The sequence below is a fragment of the Budorcas taxicolor genome, chromosome 10 (genome assembly GCF_023091745.1).
Source record: "Budorcas taxicolor isolate Tak-1 chromosome 10, Takin1.1, whole genome shotgun sequence".
Lineage (NCBI taxonomy): Eukaryota > Metazoa > Chordata > Mammalia > Artiodactyla > Bovidae > Budorcas > Budorcas taxicolor.
The window spans coordinates 36,628,799-36,647,083 of record NC_068919.1 but is presented as its reverse complement, the minus strand read 5'-3'; the positions used below and the strand labels follow the sequence as shown (position 1 = coordinate 36,647,083).

At 37.8% G+C, this 18,285-nt stretch overlaps 1 protein-coding gene across 1 annotated transcript in view; it reads left to right on the top strand.

The window, feature by feature from the left end:
• Window positions 1–18,285, top strand: part of TTBK2 (tau tubulin kinase 2) — a 127,957-nt gene that overhangs the window by 17,775 nt on the left and 91,897 nt on the right. The window contains exon 2 of the mRNA XM_052646402.1: window positions 15,295–15,430. Coding sequence (XP_052502362.1) covers window positions 15,362–15,430 — 69 coding nt within the window. The 5' untranslated portion in view covers window positions 15,295–15,361. The remainder of the gene's footprint in view (window positions 1–15,294; window positions 15,431–18,285) is intronic.

Genomic DNA, 18,285 nt, shown 5'->3' with positions numbered 1-18,285 from the left:
GTCTATACTCAGTTGTAGTTACTTAAATCTGCTCTAGTAGTACAAAAACAGCCGTAGGCAACACATAAATGAATGGGCATGGCATTATTCCTATAAAATTTTACTTACCACAAACAATCACCCAGCTTTGGTATTTTTGTTTAATTTCCAAATGTTTGTAAGAGTTTTCTATTATCTTGCTGCCATTGATTTTTAGCTTAATTTCATTAATATTCTGTATGTGATTTTATTTAACTTTGTTAAGGTTTATTTTGTGACCTAGGATATGACACGTCTGTCTTGGTTCCATGTGCACTTGGAAAGAATGTGTATTCTGATTTTGTTGGAGTGTTATATAAATGTACATTAGTTTCAGTTGGTTGATGGTTACTTTCTGATTCAGTTCTCTTTCATCAAATGAATGTCTTAAAATGCAATTCAATTCTGACGCTAACTGCTTGGAGTTAATGACATCATACAGGCTAAGGGGCTCAGTTCCACAAGACTGCCCCCCCATTCAGACTCTAGCTTGAAGTATATCTTCTAGTCCTGAGTATCCTCAAGCCATTCATACTTTGCCTGGCTGGCAGTGAATTTGGTGTATCTTACAAGTTCAGTAATTTGCTAGAACAACTCACAGAACTCATAAAAGTTCTATACTTAGGATTGTGCCATGTGCTCAGTCGTGTCCAACTCTTTGTGACCCCATGGACTGTAGCCCGCCAGGCAGAATATTGGAATAGGTTGCCATCCTCTAGAGGGTCTTACCGACCCAGGGATCAAACCCAAGTCCCCTGTGTCTCCTGCATTACAGGCAGATTCTTTACCTGCTGGAGCTGTCGGGGAAGCCCCTATACTTAGTATTACCATTATATTATAAAGAATAAAAATGAACAACCAGATGAACAGGTACATAGGGCCAGTTTGTAAGGATTCTAAGCACAAGAACGTCTATCCTTGTGGAATCAGGGTACACCACCCTCTCGGTACATCAATATGTTCACCAACCAGGAATCTCCCTGAGGCTTGTTTCTCAGTGTTTTTAATATCAAGATTTCATTAGATAGACATGAGAAATGAAATCATTGTCCATGTAATTGAGTTCACATCTCCAGGCCCACTCTCCCTAGAGGTTGGAGATTAGAGATTGGGCCAAACGTTTAAACCCTCTAATCACGTGTTTGGTCTACCTGATGACCAACCCTAATCTGAATTGATCTAAGAGTCCCTTCAGAAGTCCCCTCATTAGCGTAACAGGCATTCTTGTCATTTAGTAAATGCCAAGCTCTGTGAAGGAGCTGGAAATAAAGGTTTATAGACCAAATATAAAGACCCAATATGTTTTTATTATACCATAGTAGTGTTGTTCAGTTCTCTTCACATATCTTGCTGGTATTTTTATCTGTTTTATTTCTTTTGAGGCAGGAGTGATGAAGTCTCTAATTATGAGTTTGTCTGTTTCTTCACCTTGTTCATGTGATTCATGTATTTTGATGCTGTTTTTAGATGCATGCACATTTATAGTTTCTTTGTAAACTGGCCTTCTGTGATTATGTGATGTCCCTCTTTATCTCTGGGGATTTTCTTTGCTCTGAAGTCTACATTGTCTGATAGTAATATAAACAGTTCTGACTTAATGGTTCAATTTGCAATTTTTCAACTTTACACTGGTATGAAAGTGATATGGATTGAGTAGAAACCAATCATGATGAACACATTTACAGCCATTCTGTTCTTATAGAGCCATTCTGTTTTTCACTTCCAATAATGCATTCAGCAAATTACATGAGATATTCAACATTTCATTACGAAATAGACTTGTTAGATTATTTTGCTTGATTGTAGGCTAATTAAAGTGTACTAAGTACTTTTAAGGTAGGTTCGGCTAAGCTTCAATGTTTGGTACATTAGGTGTTTTAAATGCATTTTGACTTACAGTATTTTCAACTTAATGATGGGATACCCCATCTATCATAAATCAAGGAAGATTTGTATAGGTTCTCCAGCTTTATGTGTGGTATATCTTTCCCCATTCTTTTGCCTTTTAAATTCATAAATAAGTTTATAATGATACTTATATAATAAAAGCAAAACTCATGAAACTCAAAAGTTCTCAAATTGAAATATAATAATAATTTAAAAACCAATATAGACTGACAGAGAAGAATTTTAAAGATGTAGTAAACAGTTGAATATCAAATAGACAGCCTTACTTCTAAATTCTGTTTTGTTACATTAAATTATATTTGAACAGGAGGTCCCATACTGGAAATTCTGGAAACTGGTACATTACATTTTTATGTCATTAAAGTTAGTGATGTATTACCATGTTGTAGCTACTGCTGCCTTAATATGAAGTCATGTTCAATATATTTTGAAGTGAAATAGCTGTAAGTTAATCTATTCTGCCAGGCTACAAAAATGTCACCAAAATTTTGCTGATGCATGCTAATGTGTCAAGACTGAACTGTTTAGAGGGTAAAGAGAACTGGAGCAAAAATGAGCATAGGTTTGTTTTTAGCCTAAGTTTTCTGTTATTTTTGAAGTGAGTTTCTTGTAGAAATCATACTCATCTTCATAATCTCTGTCTTTTCAGTTGTGTGTTTAGGCCATTTCTATTTAAGGTAATTACAGGTATATTTGAGTTTAGCCCTAAGCATTTTATTATTTTTGTCTTATGTTTGTGGTCTCTGTTTTTGTTCTCCTGTTTCTCCTTTCTTAGCTTTTTTTGAATTATCCTAACATGTTTTGGTTTTCCACTGTATATTTCATCTCTTTTACTTTTTGTTAAATCTTTTTTATATAGTTTTTTTTTAATGGTTCTTCTAGGGTTTCAATATACCTACTTAATTTCCACAATCTACTAGAATTATTATATCACCACTTCAAGTAGAGTACAGAAGCCTAATCACTGTCATATAAGTCTCTTTACCATTCTGTCTTTTCATTGTGATTGTCTCGTTCAGTTCAGTTCAGTCGCTCAGTCATGTCCGACTCTTTGTGAGCCTATGGACCACAGCACGCCACGCCTCCCTGTCCATCACCAACTCCCGGAGCCTACCCAATCTCATGTCCATTGAGTCGGTGATGCCATCTAATGATTCATCCTCTGTCATCCCCTTCTTCTCCTGCCTTCAATCTTTCCCAACATCAGGGTCTTCTCAAATGAGTCAGCTCTTCGCATCAGGTGGCCAAAGTATTGGAGTTTCAGCTTCAACATCAGTCCTTCCAATGAACACCCAGGATTGATCTCCTTTAGGATGGACTGGTTGGATCTCCTTGCAGTCCAAGGGACTCTCAAGAGTCTTCTCCAACACCACAGTTCAAAAGCATCAATTCTTCGGCACTCAGCTTTCTTTATAGTCCCAACTCTCACATGCATACATGACTACTGGAAAAACCATAGCCTTGACTAGACGGACCTTTGTTGGCAAAGTAATGTTTCTGCTTTTTAATATGCTCTCTAGGTTGGTCATAACTTTCTTTCAAAAGAGTAAGCACTTTTAATTTCTTGGCTGCAGTCACCATCTGCAGTGATTTTGGAGGCCCCCCCCAAAATAAAGTCAGCCACTGTTTCCACTGTTTCCCCATATATTTGCCATGAAATGATGGGACCAGATGCGATGATCTTAGTTTTCTGAATCTTGAGCTTAAGCCACTTTTTCACTCTCCTCTTTCACTTTCATCATGAGTCTGTTTAGTTCTTATTCACTTGCTGCCACAAGGGTGGTGGCATCTGCATATCTGAGGTTATTGAGATTTCTCCCAGCAATCTTGATGCCAGCTTGTGCTTCATCCAGCCCAAGCACATCATGTACTCTGCATATGTTACATAAGCAGGGTGACAGTGTACAGCCTTGACGTACTCTTTTTCCTATTTGGAACCAGTCTGTTGTTCCATGTCCAGTTCTAACTGTTGCTTCCTGACCTGCATACAGATTTCTCAAGAGGCAGGTCAGGTGGTCTTGTATTCCCATCTCTTTCAGAATTTTCCACAGTTTATTGTGATCCACACAGTCAAAGGCTTTGGCATAGTCAATCAAGCAGAAATAGATGTTTTTCTGGAACTCTCTTGCTTTTTTGATGATCCAGCGGATGTTGACAATTTGATCTCTGGTTCCTCTGCCTTTTCTAAAACCAGCTTGAATATCTGGAAGTTCATGGTTCACATGTTGTTGAAGCCTGGCTTGGAGAATTTTGAGTATTACCTTACTAGTGTGTGAGATGAGTGCAATTGTGCAGTAGTTTGAGCATTTTGGGGGATTACCTTTCTTTGGGATCGGAGTGAAAACTGACCTTTTCCAGTCCTATGGCCACTGCTGAGTTTTCCAAATTTGCTGGCATATTGAGTGCAGCACTTTCACAGCATCATCTTTTAGGATTTGAAATAGCTCAACTGGAATTCCATCACCTCCACTAGCATTATCTTGTTAGTGTTATCTGTATACATTGAAAATTGTTTTAGATAGTGTTAGAATTTTAGCTCTTGGTTTTCAAGCATCGTTTTTTAAATTAAGAGGAGATTAGTCTATTGTATTTACCTAGATTTCTGTTTTTCTTCATTCATTCCTATTAGTCCAAGTTCCCCTCTGTCATATATTTTTTTTCTCTGAAGAAATTTCTTTGGTGATCCTTTCACAGCAGCTCTGCTGACAATACATAACCTTAATTTTCATTTATCTAAGAGTGTCCTTATCCCTGAAGGATATTTTCTCTGGGCATAGAATTCTCGTTGACAGTGCTTTTTTACTTTAAGTACTTTAAAAATGTTTTTCTGTTTCTTGTTGACCTCCATGTTTTGTTATGAGAAAGTCACAGTCAATTGAATTACTGTTCCCAGTAAGTAATATGTCATTTTTCTCTGGCTGTTTTTAAAAAACTGTTTGTTTATGGCAACGTGGAGTCTTACTTGCCAGTCAGAATCTTTTGCTGCAGCACACAGATTCTGTGGCTGTGGCCCATGGCCTCAGTAGTTGCAGTTGCACGGCCTTAGTTGAGTTGCACAGGCTCAGTAGTTGTGGTGTGCAGGCTTAGTTGCCCTGTGGTATGTGGAATATTAGTTCCCCACCCAGGGATCAAATCCAGGTTCTCTGTACTGGAAGATGGATTCTTAACCACTGGATCATTAGGGAAATAGTTTTTCTTTGTGTTTAATTTTCAGCAGTTTGGTTTTGATGTGTTTGGAAATGGATTATTTTGTGCCTATCCTGTTTAATTAAAGTTCTTCAGTCTATTGTTTTATGTCTTTCATGAAACCTTTGAGAGGTTATTTTAGCCATTGTTGTAGATTTTTGTTTTCTGCCTTGCAATATACCTATGAAAAGTGAAAGTCACACAGTTGCATCTGACCCTGTGATCCCATGGACTGTGGCCTGCCAGGCTCCTCTGTCCATGGAATTCTCCAGGCAGGAGTACTTGAGTGGGCTGCCATTTCTTTCTCCAGGGGATCTTCCTGACCCAGGGATCAAGCCTGGGTCTCCTGCATTGCAGGCAGATTCTTTACCAACTAAGCTACTAGGGAAGCTCTATAATAGGTTTTAAATAACAGAATTGATATAATTTCTAACAGCAGAACTACTAAATGTAGTTTTAAGATTTCTTTATAATTCTTTTTTTTACTTAAGATATATCTGATTAGGAATTATGCAATCAAAATAAAGCCCCTTGAATTTTCTGTGTGATAATGCCACATACTTGATATGCAGAGGGTTCTTGGTTTATTTTTAATTTTTAGAGATTGTACTCCTTTCATTTTTAGTATTTTTTTCTCTTGATTTACCATCTTTTGTCTTGAACAAAGAAGTCACCACTCAGTGTCTGAACAAAATGCTATATTTATTGCTCTCATTCAGAGGAGATCTGTGAAACTTAGAGTTCAGGGATTGGTGAAGTGGGACTGTTTAGGAAGTGGTTGAACTTTTGATAAATGTGGTTATGAAATGTGGTAAGTTGGTTGACCTTCTGAAGTGTGGTTACTAGTTTGAAGCTGTCATTGATAAGACTGGGATGAGTTTAAACCAGGTTCTGATGATTACTTTTTGCTCCTGTTCAGTTGCTAAGTCGAGTCCGACTCTTTACAACCCCATGGACTGCAGCACTCCAGGCTTCCCTGTCCTTCACTATCTCCTGGAATTTACTCAGACTCATGTCCGTTGGGTCAGTAATGCTAGCCAACCATTTCATCCTCTGATGCCCTCTTCTCCTCCAGCCCTCAGTCTTTCCCAGCATCAGGGTCTTTTCACTGAGTTGGCTCTTTGTATCAAGTGGCCAGAGTACTTGTTGCTATGGTACTTTGTTGAATTTGGAGTATAGGAATTTTTTTCTCGCATGTAAAACAACGATTTTCATTCCAGAATCTAAACTGTATCACAAAGTACATTCTTAGAAGTCTTAACTTCTATCTGTATCCTCTCCATCATATTTTCTCCTTCTGGGAAAGGTTGGCAAACAGTGACCTGCAGGCCACATTTAACCACCTGTCTCTTTTTGTAAATGAATTTTTGTTGGAACACATAGTGTTTTGTTTATGTATTGTCTATGTCTTCTTTTGTGCTAAAACGGCCAAGCTGAGTAGCTATGACAGAGATTATATGGCTTGTAAAACTGAAATATTTATTATTTGTCCCTTTACTGAAAAAAATTTACTGATCTCTGCTATCATTTGTATCACTTTTTGGCTTTTCCTTCCTTTTAAAAAAAATGAAAGCAAATATGTTAATATACTTAACATTTACCCTTCTTATACATAAAAGGTAGTATACGGTAAACACATCACTGCATCTTATTTTTTTTTCACTTAACAATTTATCCTGAAAGTCACTCTGTGTCAGTATATCTGTTATTCCTGGGCTAGTACTCCATTACCTGAGTGAACCATTTTATATTCAACCAATATGGACTGTTAGTTTTCCCCTGGGGCTTTTGTAATTGCAAATAATGTTATAGTGAAAAGGCTTATGAAGAATTCATTTCACATATTTTCACCATTGGACCTTGAAAATAGGTTCCCTGAAGTGGAATTGCTGGAGTGCATGCTAAATCGCTTCAGTCGTGTGCGATTCTTTGCTACTCCATGGACTGTAGCCCACTAGGCTCCCCTGTCCATGGGATTCTCCAGGCAAGAATACTGGAGTGGGTTGCCATGCTCTCCTCCAGGGGATCTTCCCGACCCAGGGATCAAACCTGCATCACTTATGTCTCCTGCATTGGTAGGTGGGTTCTTTACCACTAGCACCACCTGGGAAGCCCTGCTAGATTGGAGTTTAAATGTAAATTATCTTATTATGCTGAATATTACCGGATTCTCATCTAGGGGGCCCATAGTTTTGTGTGTGTGTGTGTGTGGTTTTTTTTTTTTTTTTTTACTGTGATAAGGAACACACAACAAAATTTACCATCCTCATCATTTTTAAGTATGAACTCGGTTGTGTTAAGTGTATTTATTAGTGTTTCAAAATAGATTTCTAAAAGTTCTTTATCTTGCAAAGCTAAAATTCTATACCTATTTAACAACAGTACCCTTTTCCCCCCTCTCTCCACTTGCCCCTAGTAACCACCATTCTTCTATTTTCATGAGTTTGACTACTCTGGATATCTCATATAAATGGAATTATAAACGTATTTGTCGTTTGGTGACTGGCTTTATCACTCAGCCATGTTGCAGTATGTGATAGGATTTCTTTTTTTAAGACTTAATAGTATTACATTGTATGTATCAGTTCAGTTCAGTTCAGTCGCTCAGTCGTGTCCGACTCTTTGCGACCCCATGAATCGCAGTGCGCCAGGCCTCCCTGTCCATCACCAACTCCTGGAGTTCACTCAGACTCACGTCCATCGGGTCAGTGATGCCATCCAGCCATCTCATCCTCTGTTGTCCCCTTCTCCTGCCCCCAGTCCCTCCCAGCATCAGAGTCTTTTCCAATGAGTCAACTCTTCGCATGAGGTGGCCAAAGTACTGGAGTTTCAGCTTTAGCATCATTCCTTCCAAAGAAATCCTAGGGCTGATCCCCTTCAGATTGTATCTATACTACACATATTCTTTATCCATACATCTGTAGATGTATGTGTGGGCTGCTTCCACCTTATGGCTATTGTGAATAATGCTGCTATGGGCTTGAGTGCACAAATATATTTGTCTGAGTCCTTGCTTTCAATTTTGGGGGTATATACCCTGAAGTGGAATTGCTAAATCATATGGGAATTGACTGCTTAATTTTTTAACGACTCCCAAACTATTTTTCATAGTGGCTGCATCATTTTATTTCCTCACTCACAGTGTGCAGGTGTTCCAGTTTCTCCACATCCTTGTCACCACTTGACATTTTCCTTTAATGGTAGCCATTGTAGTGGGTATGAGGCAATTTTTCATGTGGTTTTGATTTGTAGTTTTGTAATGATTATAGAGATTTTGAGCAATTTTTTTCATGTGCTTTTTGGCTATTTGTATATATTTTTGGAGAAATATTTATTCAGGCCTTTTGCCTGGTTTTAAATTGAATTATTGACTTTCATTTTGTTGAATTATTCTTTATACATTCTGGGTACTAGCCACATATTAGATATATAGTTTGCAGTTATTTCCCACAATTTCGTAGGTTGCCTTTTGGCATATAAAATTTAAAAAATTTTGATGGATTCCAATTTATCTATTTTCTTCAGTTTGTTGTGCTTTAGTTGTCATATCTAAGAAATCATTGCTTAATCCAAGGCCAGTGAAGACTTCTGCCAGTGTTTTCTTCCAAGAGTTTTATAGTTTTAGCATCTATATTTAGGTCTTTGATCCATTTTGAGTTAACTTTTATGTATAATGTTAGGTAGGGGTACAAATTCATTCTTCTTGCATGTGAGTATGTACTTGTCTCAGCTCCATTTGTTAAAATGAATTCTAGATCTTTTTAATCTGTGCATCTTCTGTTTTTTACTTTTAATATATAATATGGCAGATATACTGAGAAATAGTATAATGGATTTACATGTACCCATCACACAAAGTTTATGAAAATGCTGTTATTTTTATGTCATTTGATCCTCTGTCCCCTGTACAACTCCTTTCCCCTTAGAGTGTTTTAAGGCAAATCTAAGAGCTTTTATCACTTTGTTTCCCTCGTGGCTCAGATGGTAAAGAATCTGCATGCCATGCAGGAGACTCAGGTTTGATCCCTGGCTTGAGAAGATCCCCTGGAGAAGGGAAATGGGTACCCACTCAAGTATTCTTGCCGGGAGAATTCCATGGACACAGAGGAGCCTATTGGACTACAGTCCACGGGGTCTCAGAGTCGGACTTTTTCACTTTCAGGACCTTTTATCACTTTTTGCACTGGTAGTTTATGTATCTCTTACAGAGAAAGACTTTATAAACATAACTACACTACTATTATTACACCCTACAAAATTACCAATTGTTGCTTACTCAGTACATGCTTCGGTTCAGTTCAGTTAAGTCGCTCAGTCATGTCCGACTGTTTGCGACCCCATGAATCACAGCACGCCAGGCCTCCCTGTCCATCACCAACTCCTGGAGTTCACTCAGACTCATGTCCATCGAGTCAGTGATGCCATCCAGCCATCTCATCCTCTGTCGTCCCCTTCTCCTCCTGCCCCCAATCCCCCCCAGCATCAAGGTCTTTTCCAATGAGCCAACTCTTCGCATGAGGTGGTCAAATTGCTAGCTGCTGCTTTAGGTTGATATATATATCTTATTTCTTATAGTGTGCAGTGTAAAGCTTTATTATTTTCCATGCCATTTGTTTTGGGTCATTATGTCATTTATATGGGCCATTTTGTTCTTTAGGATCTCCGTCATCATGGATTTAGCTCATTGTATCTTCATGTTGTCATTTAACATGTACCTCAATCACCCTTATTTTTGTAAACTTATCATCAAATCTAAATGTTTGACTAGATTTAAGGGTTTTTTGTTGTTTGTTTGTTTGTTTCAAGGCAAGAGACTTCATAGGTGATACTGAGAAAATTTTGTTGCATCTGTCAGGAAGCACTTCTTGTTTCATTGTCGTGGCTTTTAATGATGTTAAGGTAGACCAGTGAGTTCAACTTGATCCTTCCATATTAAAGTTCTCCATCCACTTTTTACATTATGGCTTTAGCAGCCATTGATGGTCATTGTCTACATTCATTATGTAACCAGGGATTGGAAAATGGTTATTTTCTAAATCTATAAGTTCTCTTGCATTTATTAGCTGTGACTGTTCTCTAAGGAAAAGTCACCCTCATCATCTTTTTGCCTCCCCAAAATACTGTTCATACTAGAAAGGCAGGATAAATGTTTTATTCTGTTTATTTGCCAATTATTAGAATAACGAGTTGTGCCCACACAATCTTGAAAATCGACCTCTAATATTCTTTTTTCTTTTTTGAGTGTCATTGTGAACTCATGGGTGTATGTATATATATATTTATATTTATATTTTTGATGTTTTTCAATCATTGTATTCTTGTATATGCTCAAATTGTTTCATCTTTGACAAATGAGAATTCCTTCCCTTGTCTCTGTTTTCCTTTTGATTTGCTAATACTGGTGGTGTTAACATTTTTGCTTTCTTATTTCATGAGATGCACCAGGTTGATTGTGCATAATTTCCTGTGCCAGACCTAGAATAAGCCATTTTTCCAAGGAGCCCTGATTTCTTTCAGTGGGATATGATGTTTAGAATTCACAATCTGAAGGCAGGGGTTCTTATTGCTACTGAGTTATCATTGATTTTAGGTCTTCTCAGGTCAATGCTTATGTCAAATCTTCTACCGTAATCTGTCTGATACTTGTTATGTAGTTGATTCCTAGCGGCATTTCTTAGGAACAATATTATTTTGGTTCTGTGTGTTCATAACTGCTTCCCTTAGCCTTGAAGTTTACTTTCGCAGGGTAGACCATGCTTGGCTCACATTTCCTTGGATACTTAAGTATGTAATAAGCTGTTTGTGCTGATGTCTGTTCTCAGCCTGATTTTTCCCCCTTATGTGTAATTTGGACTTTCTGCACCTGTGTCCAGTGAATTTTTTTTCCCAATTGAAATTCAGTAGTTTTACTAGACTGTATTTTGACATTGGGTTTAATAAACAGCCCTTTTCTGTGGCTCATGTTTATTTCCTATGCATTTTAAGTGCATTATTAATATTAAAATTTTATGAGCTCTGGTGATGTTAAGATCTATCTTGCAACTTATTAAACTGTAAGCTGTTGTAAATTAGGTATTTTTTTCTTAGTAAAAGGTTGGACTAAGGGTAGCAGTCTGAGTCAACTGCCATTAACACCATGCTTGCCCTATAGTTTAGCAATCTCAGTTATTGTAAGTTATATTTGTGTAGTAATATTCAGTTCAGTCACTCAGTCATGTCTGACTCTATGCAACCCCATGGGCTGCAGCACTCCAGGCTTCCCTATCCATTACCAACTCCCAGGGCTTACTCAAACTCATGTCCATCAAGTCAGTGATGCCATCCAACCATCTCACCTTTGTCATCCGCTTCTTCTCCCACCCTCAATCTTTCCCAGCATCAGGGTCTTTTCCAGTGAGTCAGCTCTTCACATCAGATGGCCAGAGTATTGGAGCTTCAGCTTCAACATCAGTCCTTGCAATGAATATTCAGGATTAATTTCCTGTAGGATTGGCTGATTGGATCTCCTTGCTGTCTAAGGGACTCTCAACAGTATTAGCATGGTGCAAAAGTAGTTGCGGTTTTGCATTGTTGATCTTTGTTGTTTGATTTTGAGATACCTTCTTAAATGTAATTATGCTATACCTCATTTTAATGTGCATTTCTTACATTATGTTTTTGCTAATGATTTATTCAGTTCAGTTCAGTAGTTCAGTCCTGTCCGACTCTTAGTGCCTCCATGAGCTGCAGCATGCCAGCCCTCCCTGTCCAATACCAAATCCCAGAGCCCACCCAAACTCATGTCCATTGAGTTGGTGATGCCATCCAACCATCTCATCCTCTGTCATCCCCTTCTCCTCCTGCCCTCAATCTTTCCCAGCATCAAGGTCTTTTCAAATGAATCAGCTCTTCGCATCATGTGGCCAAAGTACTGGAGTTTCAGCTTCAACATCAGACCTTCGAGTAAACACCCAGGACTGATCTCTTTTAGGATGGACTGGTTGGATCTCCTTGCAGTCCAAGGGACTCTCAAGAATCTTCTCCAACACCACAGTTCAAAAGCATCAATTTTTCGGCACTCAGCTTTCTTTATAGTCCCAACTCTCACAGCCATACATGACCACTGGAAAAACCATAGCCTTGACTAGACGGACCTTTGTTGGCAAAGTAATGTCTCTGCTTTTGAATATGCTATCTAGGTTGGTCATAACTTTTCTTCCAAGGAGTAAGTGTCTTTTAATTTCATGGCTGCAGTCACCATCTGCAGTGATTTTGGAGCCCAGAAAAATAAAAGTCAGCCACTGTTTCCCCATCTATTTCCCATGAAGTTATGGGACTGGATGCCAGGATCTTAGTTTTCTGAATCTTGAGCTTAAGCCAACTTTTTCACTCTCCTCTTTCACTTTCATCAAGAGACTCTTTAGTTCCTCTTCACTTTCTGCCATAAGGGTGGTGTCATCTGCATATCTGAGGTTATTGATATTTCTCCCGGCAGTCTTGATGCCAGCTTGTGCTTCATCCAGCCCAGCGTTTCTCATGATATACTCTGCATATAAGTTAGATAAGCAGGGTGACAATATACAGCCTTGACGTACTCCTTTTCCTATTTGGAACAAGTCTGTTGCACCATGTCCAGTTCTAACTGTTGCTTCCTGACCTGCATACAGATTTTTCAAGAGGCAGGTCAGGTGGTCTGGTATTCCCATCTCTTTCAGAATTTTCCACAGTTTATTGTGATCCACACAGTCAAAGGCTTTGGCACAGTCAATAAAGCAGAAATAGATGTTTTTCTGGAACTCTGTTGCGTTTTCCATCATCCAGCAGATGTTGGCAATTTGATCTCTGGTTCCTTTGCCTTTTCTAAAACCAGCTTGAACATCTGGAAGTTCATGGTTCACATATTGCTGCAGCCTGGCTTGGAGAATTTTGAGCATTACTTTACTACAAGCGTAAGATGAGTGCAATTGTGCGGTAATTTGAGCATTCTTTGGCATTACATTTCTTTGAGATTGGAATGAAAACTGACCTTTTCCAGTCCTGTGGCCACTGCTGAGTTTTCCAAATTTGCTGGCATATTGAGTGCAGCACTTTCACAGCATCATCTTTTAGAATTTGAAATAGCTCAACTGGGATTCCATCCCCTCCATTAGCTTTGTTCGTAGTGATGCTTCCTAAGGCCCACTTGACTTCACATTCCAGGATGTCTGGCTCTAGATGAGTGATCACACCATCGTGATTATCTGGGTCGTGAAGATGTTTTTTGTACAGTTCTTATGTGTATTCTTGTCACCTCTTCTTACTATCTTCTGCTTCTGTTAGGTCCATACCATTTCTCTCCTTTATTGTGCCTGTCTTTGCATGAAATGTTCCCTTGGTATCTCTAATTTTCTTGAAGAGATCTCTAGTCTTTCCCATTCTGTTCTTTTCCTCTATTTCTTTGCATTGATGGCTGAGAAAGGCTTTCTTATCTCTCCTTGCTATTCTTTGAAACTCTTCATTCAAATGGGAATATCTTTCCTTTTCTCCTTTGCTTTTCACTTCTCTTCTTTCCACAGCTATTTGTAAGGCCTCCTCAGACAGCCATTTTGCTTTTTTGCATTTCTTTTTCCTGGGGATGGTCTTGATCCCTGTCTCCTGTACAATGTCATGAACCTCTGTCCATAGTTCATCAGGCACTCTGTCAATCGGATCTAGTCCCTTAAATCTATTTCTCACTTCCACTGTATAATCATAAGGGATTTGATTTAGGTCATTCCTGAATGGTTTAGTGGTTCTCCCCACTTTCTTCAATTTAAGAGAGTTAAATGATTTATTATTTGGTGTTTATTTTGTATTTATTTTAGACTCTTTAAATGATGTTAGACAAAATGTAAATTTGAGCTGTTTTTTAATTTGTGTTCAAAATGAGTCATAGAGCAGGGTAGACAGCTCACAACATCAACAACACATTTGACCTAGCAACTGCTAATGAATGTACAGTGGTGGTTCAAGAAATTTTGCAAAGGAGACGAGAGCCTTGAAGATGAGGACGTAGTGGCTGGCCATCGGAAGTTGACGTCAATAAATTGAGAGCCATCATCAGAACTGATCCTCTTAAAATTAAGCAAGAAGTTGCTGAAGTACTCAGCATTGACCATTCTATGGTCATTTGGCATTTGAAGCAAATTATAATGGTGAAAAAGCTCAATGAGTGGGTGTCTCACGTTCATGAGCTGACTGCAAATCAAAAAAATTGTCATTTTACAGTGTCTCTGTTCTTTTATTCTACACAACAACATGAACTATTTTTCAATTGAATTGTGACGTGTGATGAATAGTGGATTTTATACTACAGCCAGCTTGGTGGTTGGTCCAAGAAACTCCAAAGCACTTCCCAAAGCCAAACTTGCACCACAGAAAGGTCATGGTCATTGTTTGGTGTCTGCTGCTTGTTTCTGATCCACTACAGCTTTCTGAATTCCAGCGAAGCCATTACATCTGAGAAGTATGTTCAACAAACTGAGGAGATGCACCGAAAACTGCAACACCTACAGCCAGTATTGGTCAACAGAATGGGCCCCGTTCTTCTCCACGATGATGCCTGACTGCACGTTGCACAATCAATGCTTCAAAAGTTGAACAAATTGGGCTACAAAGGTTTGCCTTATCTGCCATCTTCACCTGACCTCTCACCAGTGGCAACGGACTTCAGCTTCTTCAAAGTTCTCGACAACTTTTTACAGGGAAAATGCTTCCACAGCCAGTAGGAGGCAGAAAATGCTTTCCAACTGTTTGTTGATTCCTGAAGCACAGATTTTTACACTACAGGAATAAACCAACTTATTTCCCATTGACAAAAATGTGTTGATTGTAATGGATCCTATTTTGATTAAGAAAAATGTGTTTGAACCTAGATATAATGATTTAAAATTCATGATCTGAAATTAGAATTACTTTTGTACCAACAAAGAGTCCGACAGGACTGAGTGACTTCACTTTCAATATAATGCCTCTTTAATGTTTGGTTATTTCACTGGGCTCTGTAATGGAGAGGTAAGCACTTTTTTATATGCACTAAACAGATTTTAGAAGCGAGATTTGGGATTTCCCCCTTTCTAGCCAAGCCACCGAATTAATGTATAGAATTAGTAGTACTTCTGGGTGCTGGAATGTTTGTGTTAGTTAGTTAGTCCTGATATGCTGCTCCTGTTTCTTTTGTTTCAGGTTAAATGGAAACCACCCTTGGGAGCCGGATGCCTGTGTAGCCATTCTACCACATCAGTGAGTTGCAATGAGTGGAGGAGGAGAGCAGCCGGATATCCTCAGTGTTGGAATCCTGGTCAAAGAAAGATGGAAAGTAGTAAGTATACATCAGGAAAAGAGATGGGTGGGGTAGGGGGAAGGAGGAGGCTTTGGTATCTTGATAAAAGTAACATTTCATTAGGAAATAATACATATATTGCTTATATGCCTAAAGCAGTTACTTTTATTTCTTTTCCTATGATTAGGTTTTGTTTATACCCTAATTGTTCTTCTTGCTCCTTCAGTTCAGTTCAGTTCAGTCGCTCAGTCGTGTCCAACTCTTTGCGACCCCATGAATCACAGCATGCCAGGCCTCCCTGTCCATCACCAACTCCTGGAGTTCACTCAGATTCATGTCCATCGAGTCAGTGATGCCATCCAGCCATCTCATCCTCTGTTGTCCCCTTCTCCTCCCGCCCCCAATCCCTCCCAGCATCTTGCTCCTTATAGTAATAAATTTTCCTAACCTCTAATAGCTACTATTGAGTAAGGTAAATAGAAGTATACTTAGGGAAAGAACAATTGAAAAAACTTCAGTGTAATGCCCTTTTTATTTTTTAACATTTTATTAAGGAAAATTGTTAAGTGTATGTTAAAATAGCATGACTGTTATAAAGAACCTCCAGGTACCCATGCCTCAGCTTAAACAGTTATAGATTGATAGTCAGTTTTGCTTCATCTCTTTAACCTCTCTCCTAAAATATTTTTAAATTGTTCTTTCTTATTTTTTTAATTATGAAAATATGATAACACATTTACAGGAGACATGGAAAATACAGAGCAAAGTTACATATGGTCCCAGTATATATTACAGTCATTTGTTTTAAGTAGATAAATTAAGATTCTTAGTTGGAGTTTCAATATCAAACTCTCAGAAATTAATAGGATGACTGTACAGAGAAGTAGAATATAGTATACCTTAAAAACACTATAAACCAATTCGACACAATTAAGATTTATACAGTTTTCACACAACAGTAGGATACAAATTCTGTTGAAGTTCCCATTGACTATAAACACTGGAACATAGCCAGAGACATAAGATCAGGTGCAGAAATTTCATGGTCTTAAAGGTATAGAAATCATACAGAATCTGTTCTCTTATTTCTGTGGATTTATTTTTGATAGTGATCACTATCAAGAGAGATTTGAAAATAACCCACATATTTTCAAGTACAGTGTGACATTTACCAAGAGAGCACTTTAACTTAGCCTTTGAAAGCCTCAATAAAGTTAGAAGACTGAAAAACATAGAAGGTGATTGCAGAGAAGAAAGCATTTAAATGAGAAATTAATATCAAAGATACTTTTAAAAATCCCATGTATTTGGAAATTAAATATCCACTTTTAAATGAGGGGTATATCTAAGAAGCCATAACATGGAAAATTAGAAATATTTGTAATAGAATAAAAATGAAATAACAATTTACCAGAATCTGTTGCATGCAGCTGAAGCTGCTAAATGCAGTTAAATATAATGTTAAATAAGGTATGAAAACAAATAATGGACACGAGCATAAAATTTTGTGAAGATTTGAACAAAATCTGTACTTTAGTTAATAATACTGTATCACTTGTTAACTTCCTGTGTTTTTTTAACAGCATAATATTTCTTAATATTCTCAGAATTAGATTAGAAGTTTCAAGCCTCATTCACATTTTTTTAACACTAAGATAATAAACTTTCTAGACTTATAGCAGTAATACTAGATGCCAAAATATATGGAACTATATCAAAATTTTGAGTGAATATAAATTAGAAATCTAGCATTCTATCATACTGAGTCAGACAAGTGGAATCAAAATGTCATGAATTTTTTAGCTAGGCAAAAATTCATAAGTCTTCTAAAATATATGTATTATACATACTCTATATAGATTTATATATGTATATACAAAAGCTTTTCTACTATACTTTGCTTGAGAAAGAACATCAAAAAAAACAGGGAGTGATGGAGAAATGGGAAAACATACCAAATGAAATGGGAGCACTGAATATGAAATAGAAAAACTGAAACAAACTAGATAAAAGTAAAAGATCATCATAGAGTCCAGTTTTTGTTTTTGTTTTTTAAATATTTTTAATGACTGGGACAGACCTAAAACCGCAGCTTCTGGAAGAACCATTTGTTCTTGCCAGTGTTGTTTGTGTCTCTCCTCAAACTTGACCTTTGCCTCTCATGGAGCCCTGCATTTGAGAGCGGATCTCTGAAGACATCCTTGTTGACAACAGTTTTGTCCAAGGGGATATTCGAAGAGTACCTTGTCGTAATGAGGTGACTATAATTAGAAACTTTCACAAAAGACTTGATCTTTGACCTCTTGGTGATTTTCTTCTTGCACATGGAAGCTCTCACTTTGCAGGGATAGCGATCAATTCCAGCCACCAGAGCATGACTGTAGGGTCAGTCTGAGGTGCCATCATCAATATTCTTCACGACGACCGCTTTGCGTCCAGAGTAGCGAAAGGCCAGGACCAGCACCACCTTCCCAGGTTTCATGAACTTGCCCATTTAGGCAGCTACCACTTGGGACTACAGCAGAAAGCAAGAAAGGGCACTTCTGCTAACCTTTCACCCCAGGAAGCATGATCTCACTTCCCAGTTGTTTTTAAACATTAAAAACAGATCTCTCCCAAAATATTTTGAAGGAAATCTTTTACCTTACTTTTCTCTATGCACATAAAATGTAATCATCACATTCAGGAAAGCAGTGTCATTAATATCATTAGATATCCTTCCAACTTTCACATTTTCCTAATTGTTTTGTAAAGTTTTTTTAACAGTTGAATCACATCCAGGTGAAGTCTGGATATTTCAGTTGTTTGACATACTTAAGTTTCCTTTAATTTCTAAGTTCCTTTTTATCTTTCTTTTTTTCTTGCAGTTTATTTTTTGAAGAAACTAGGTTATT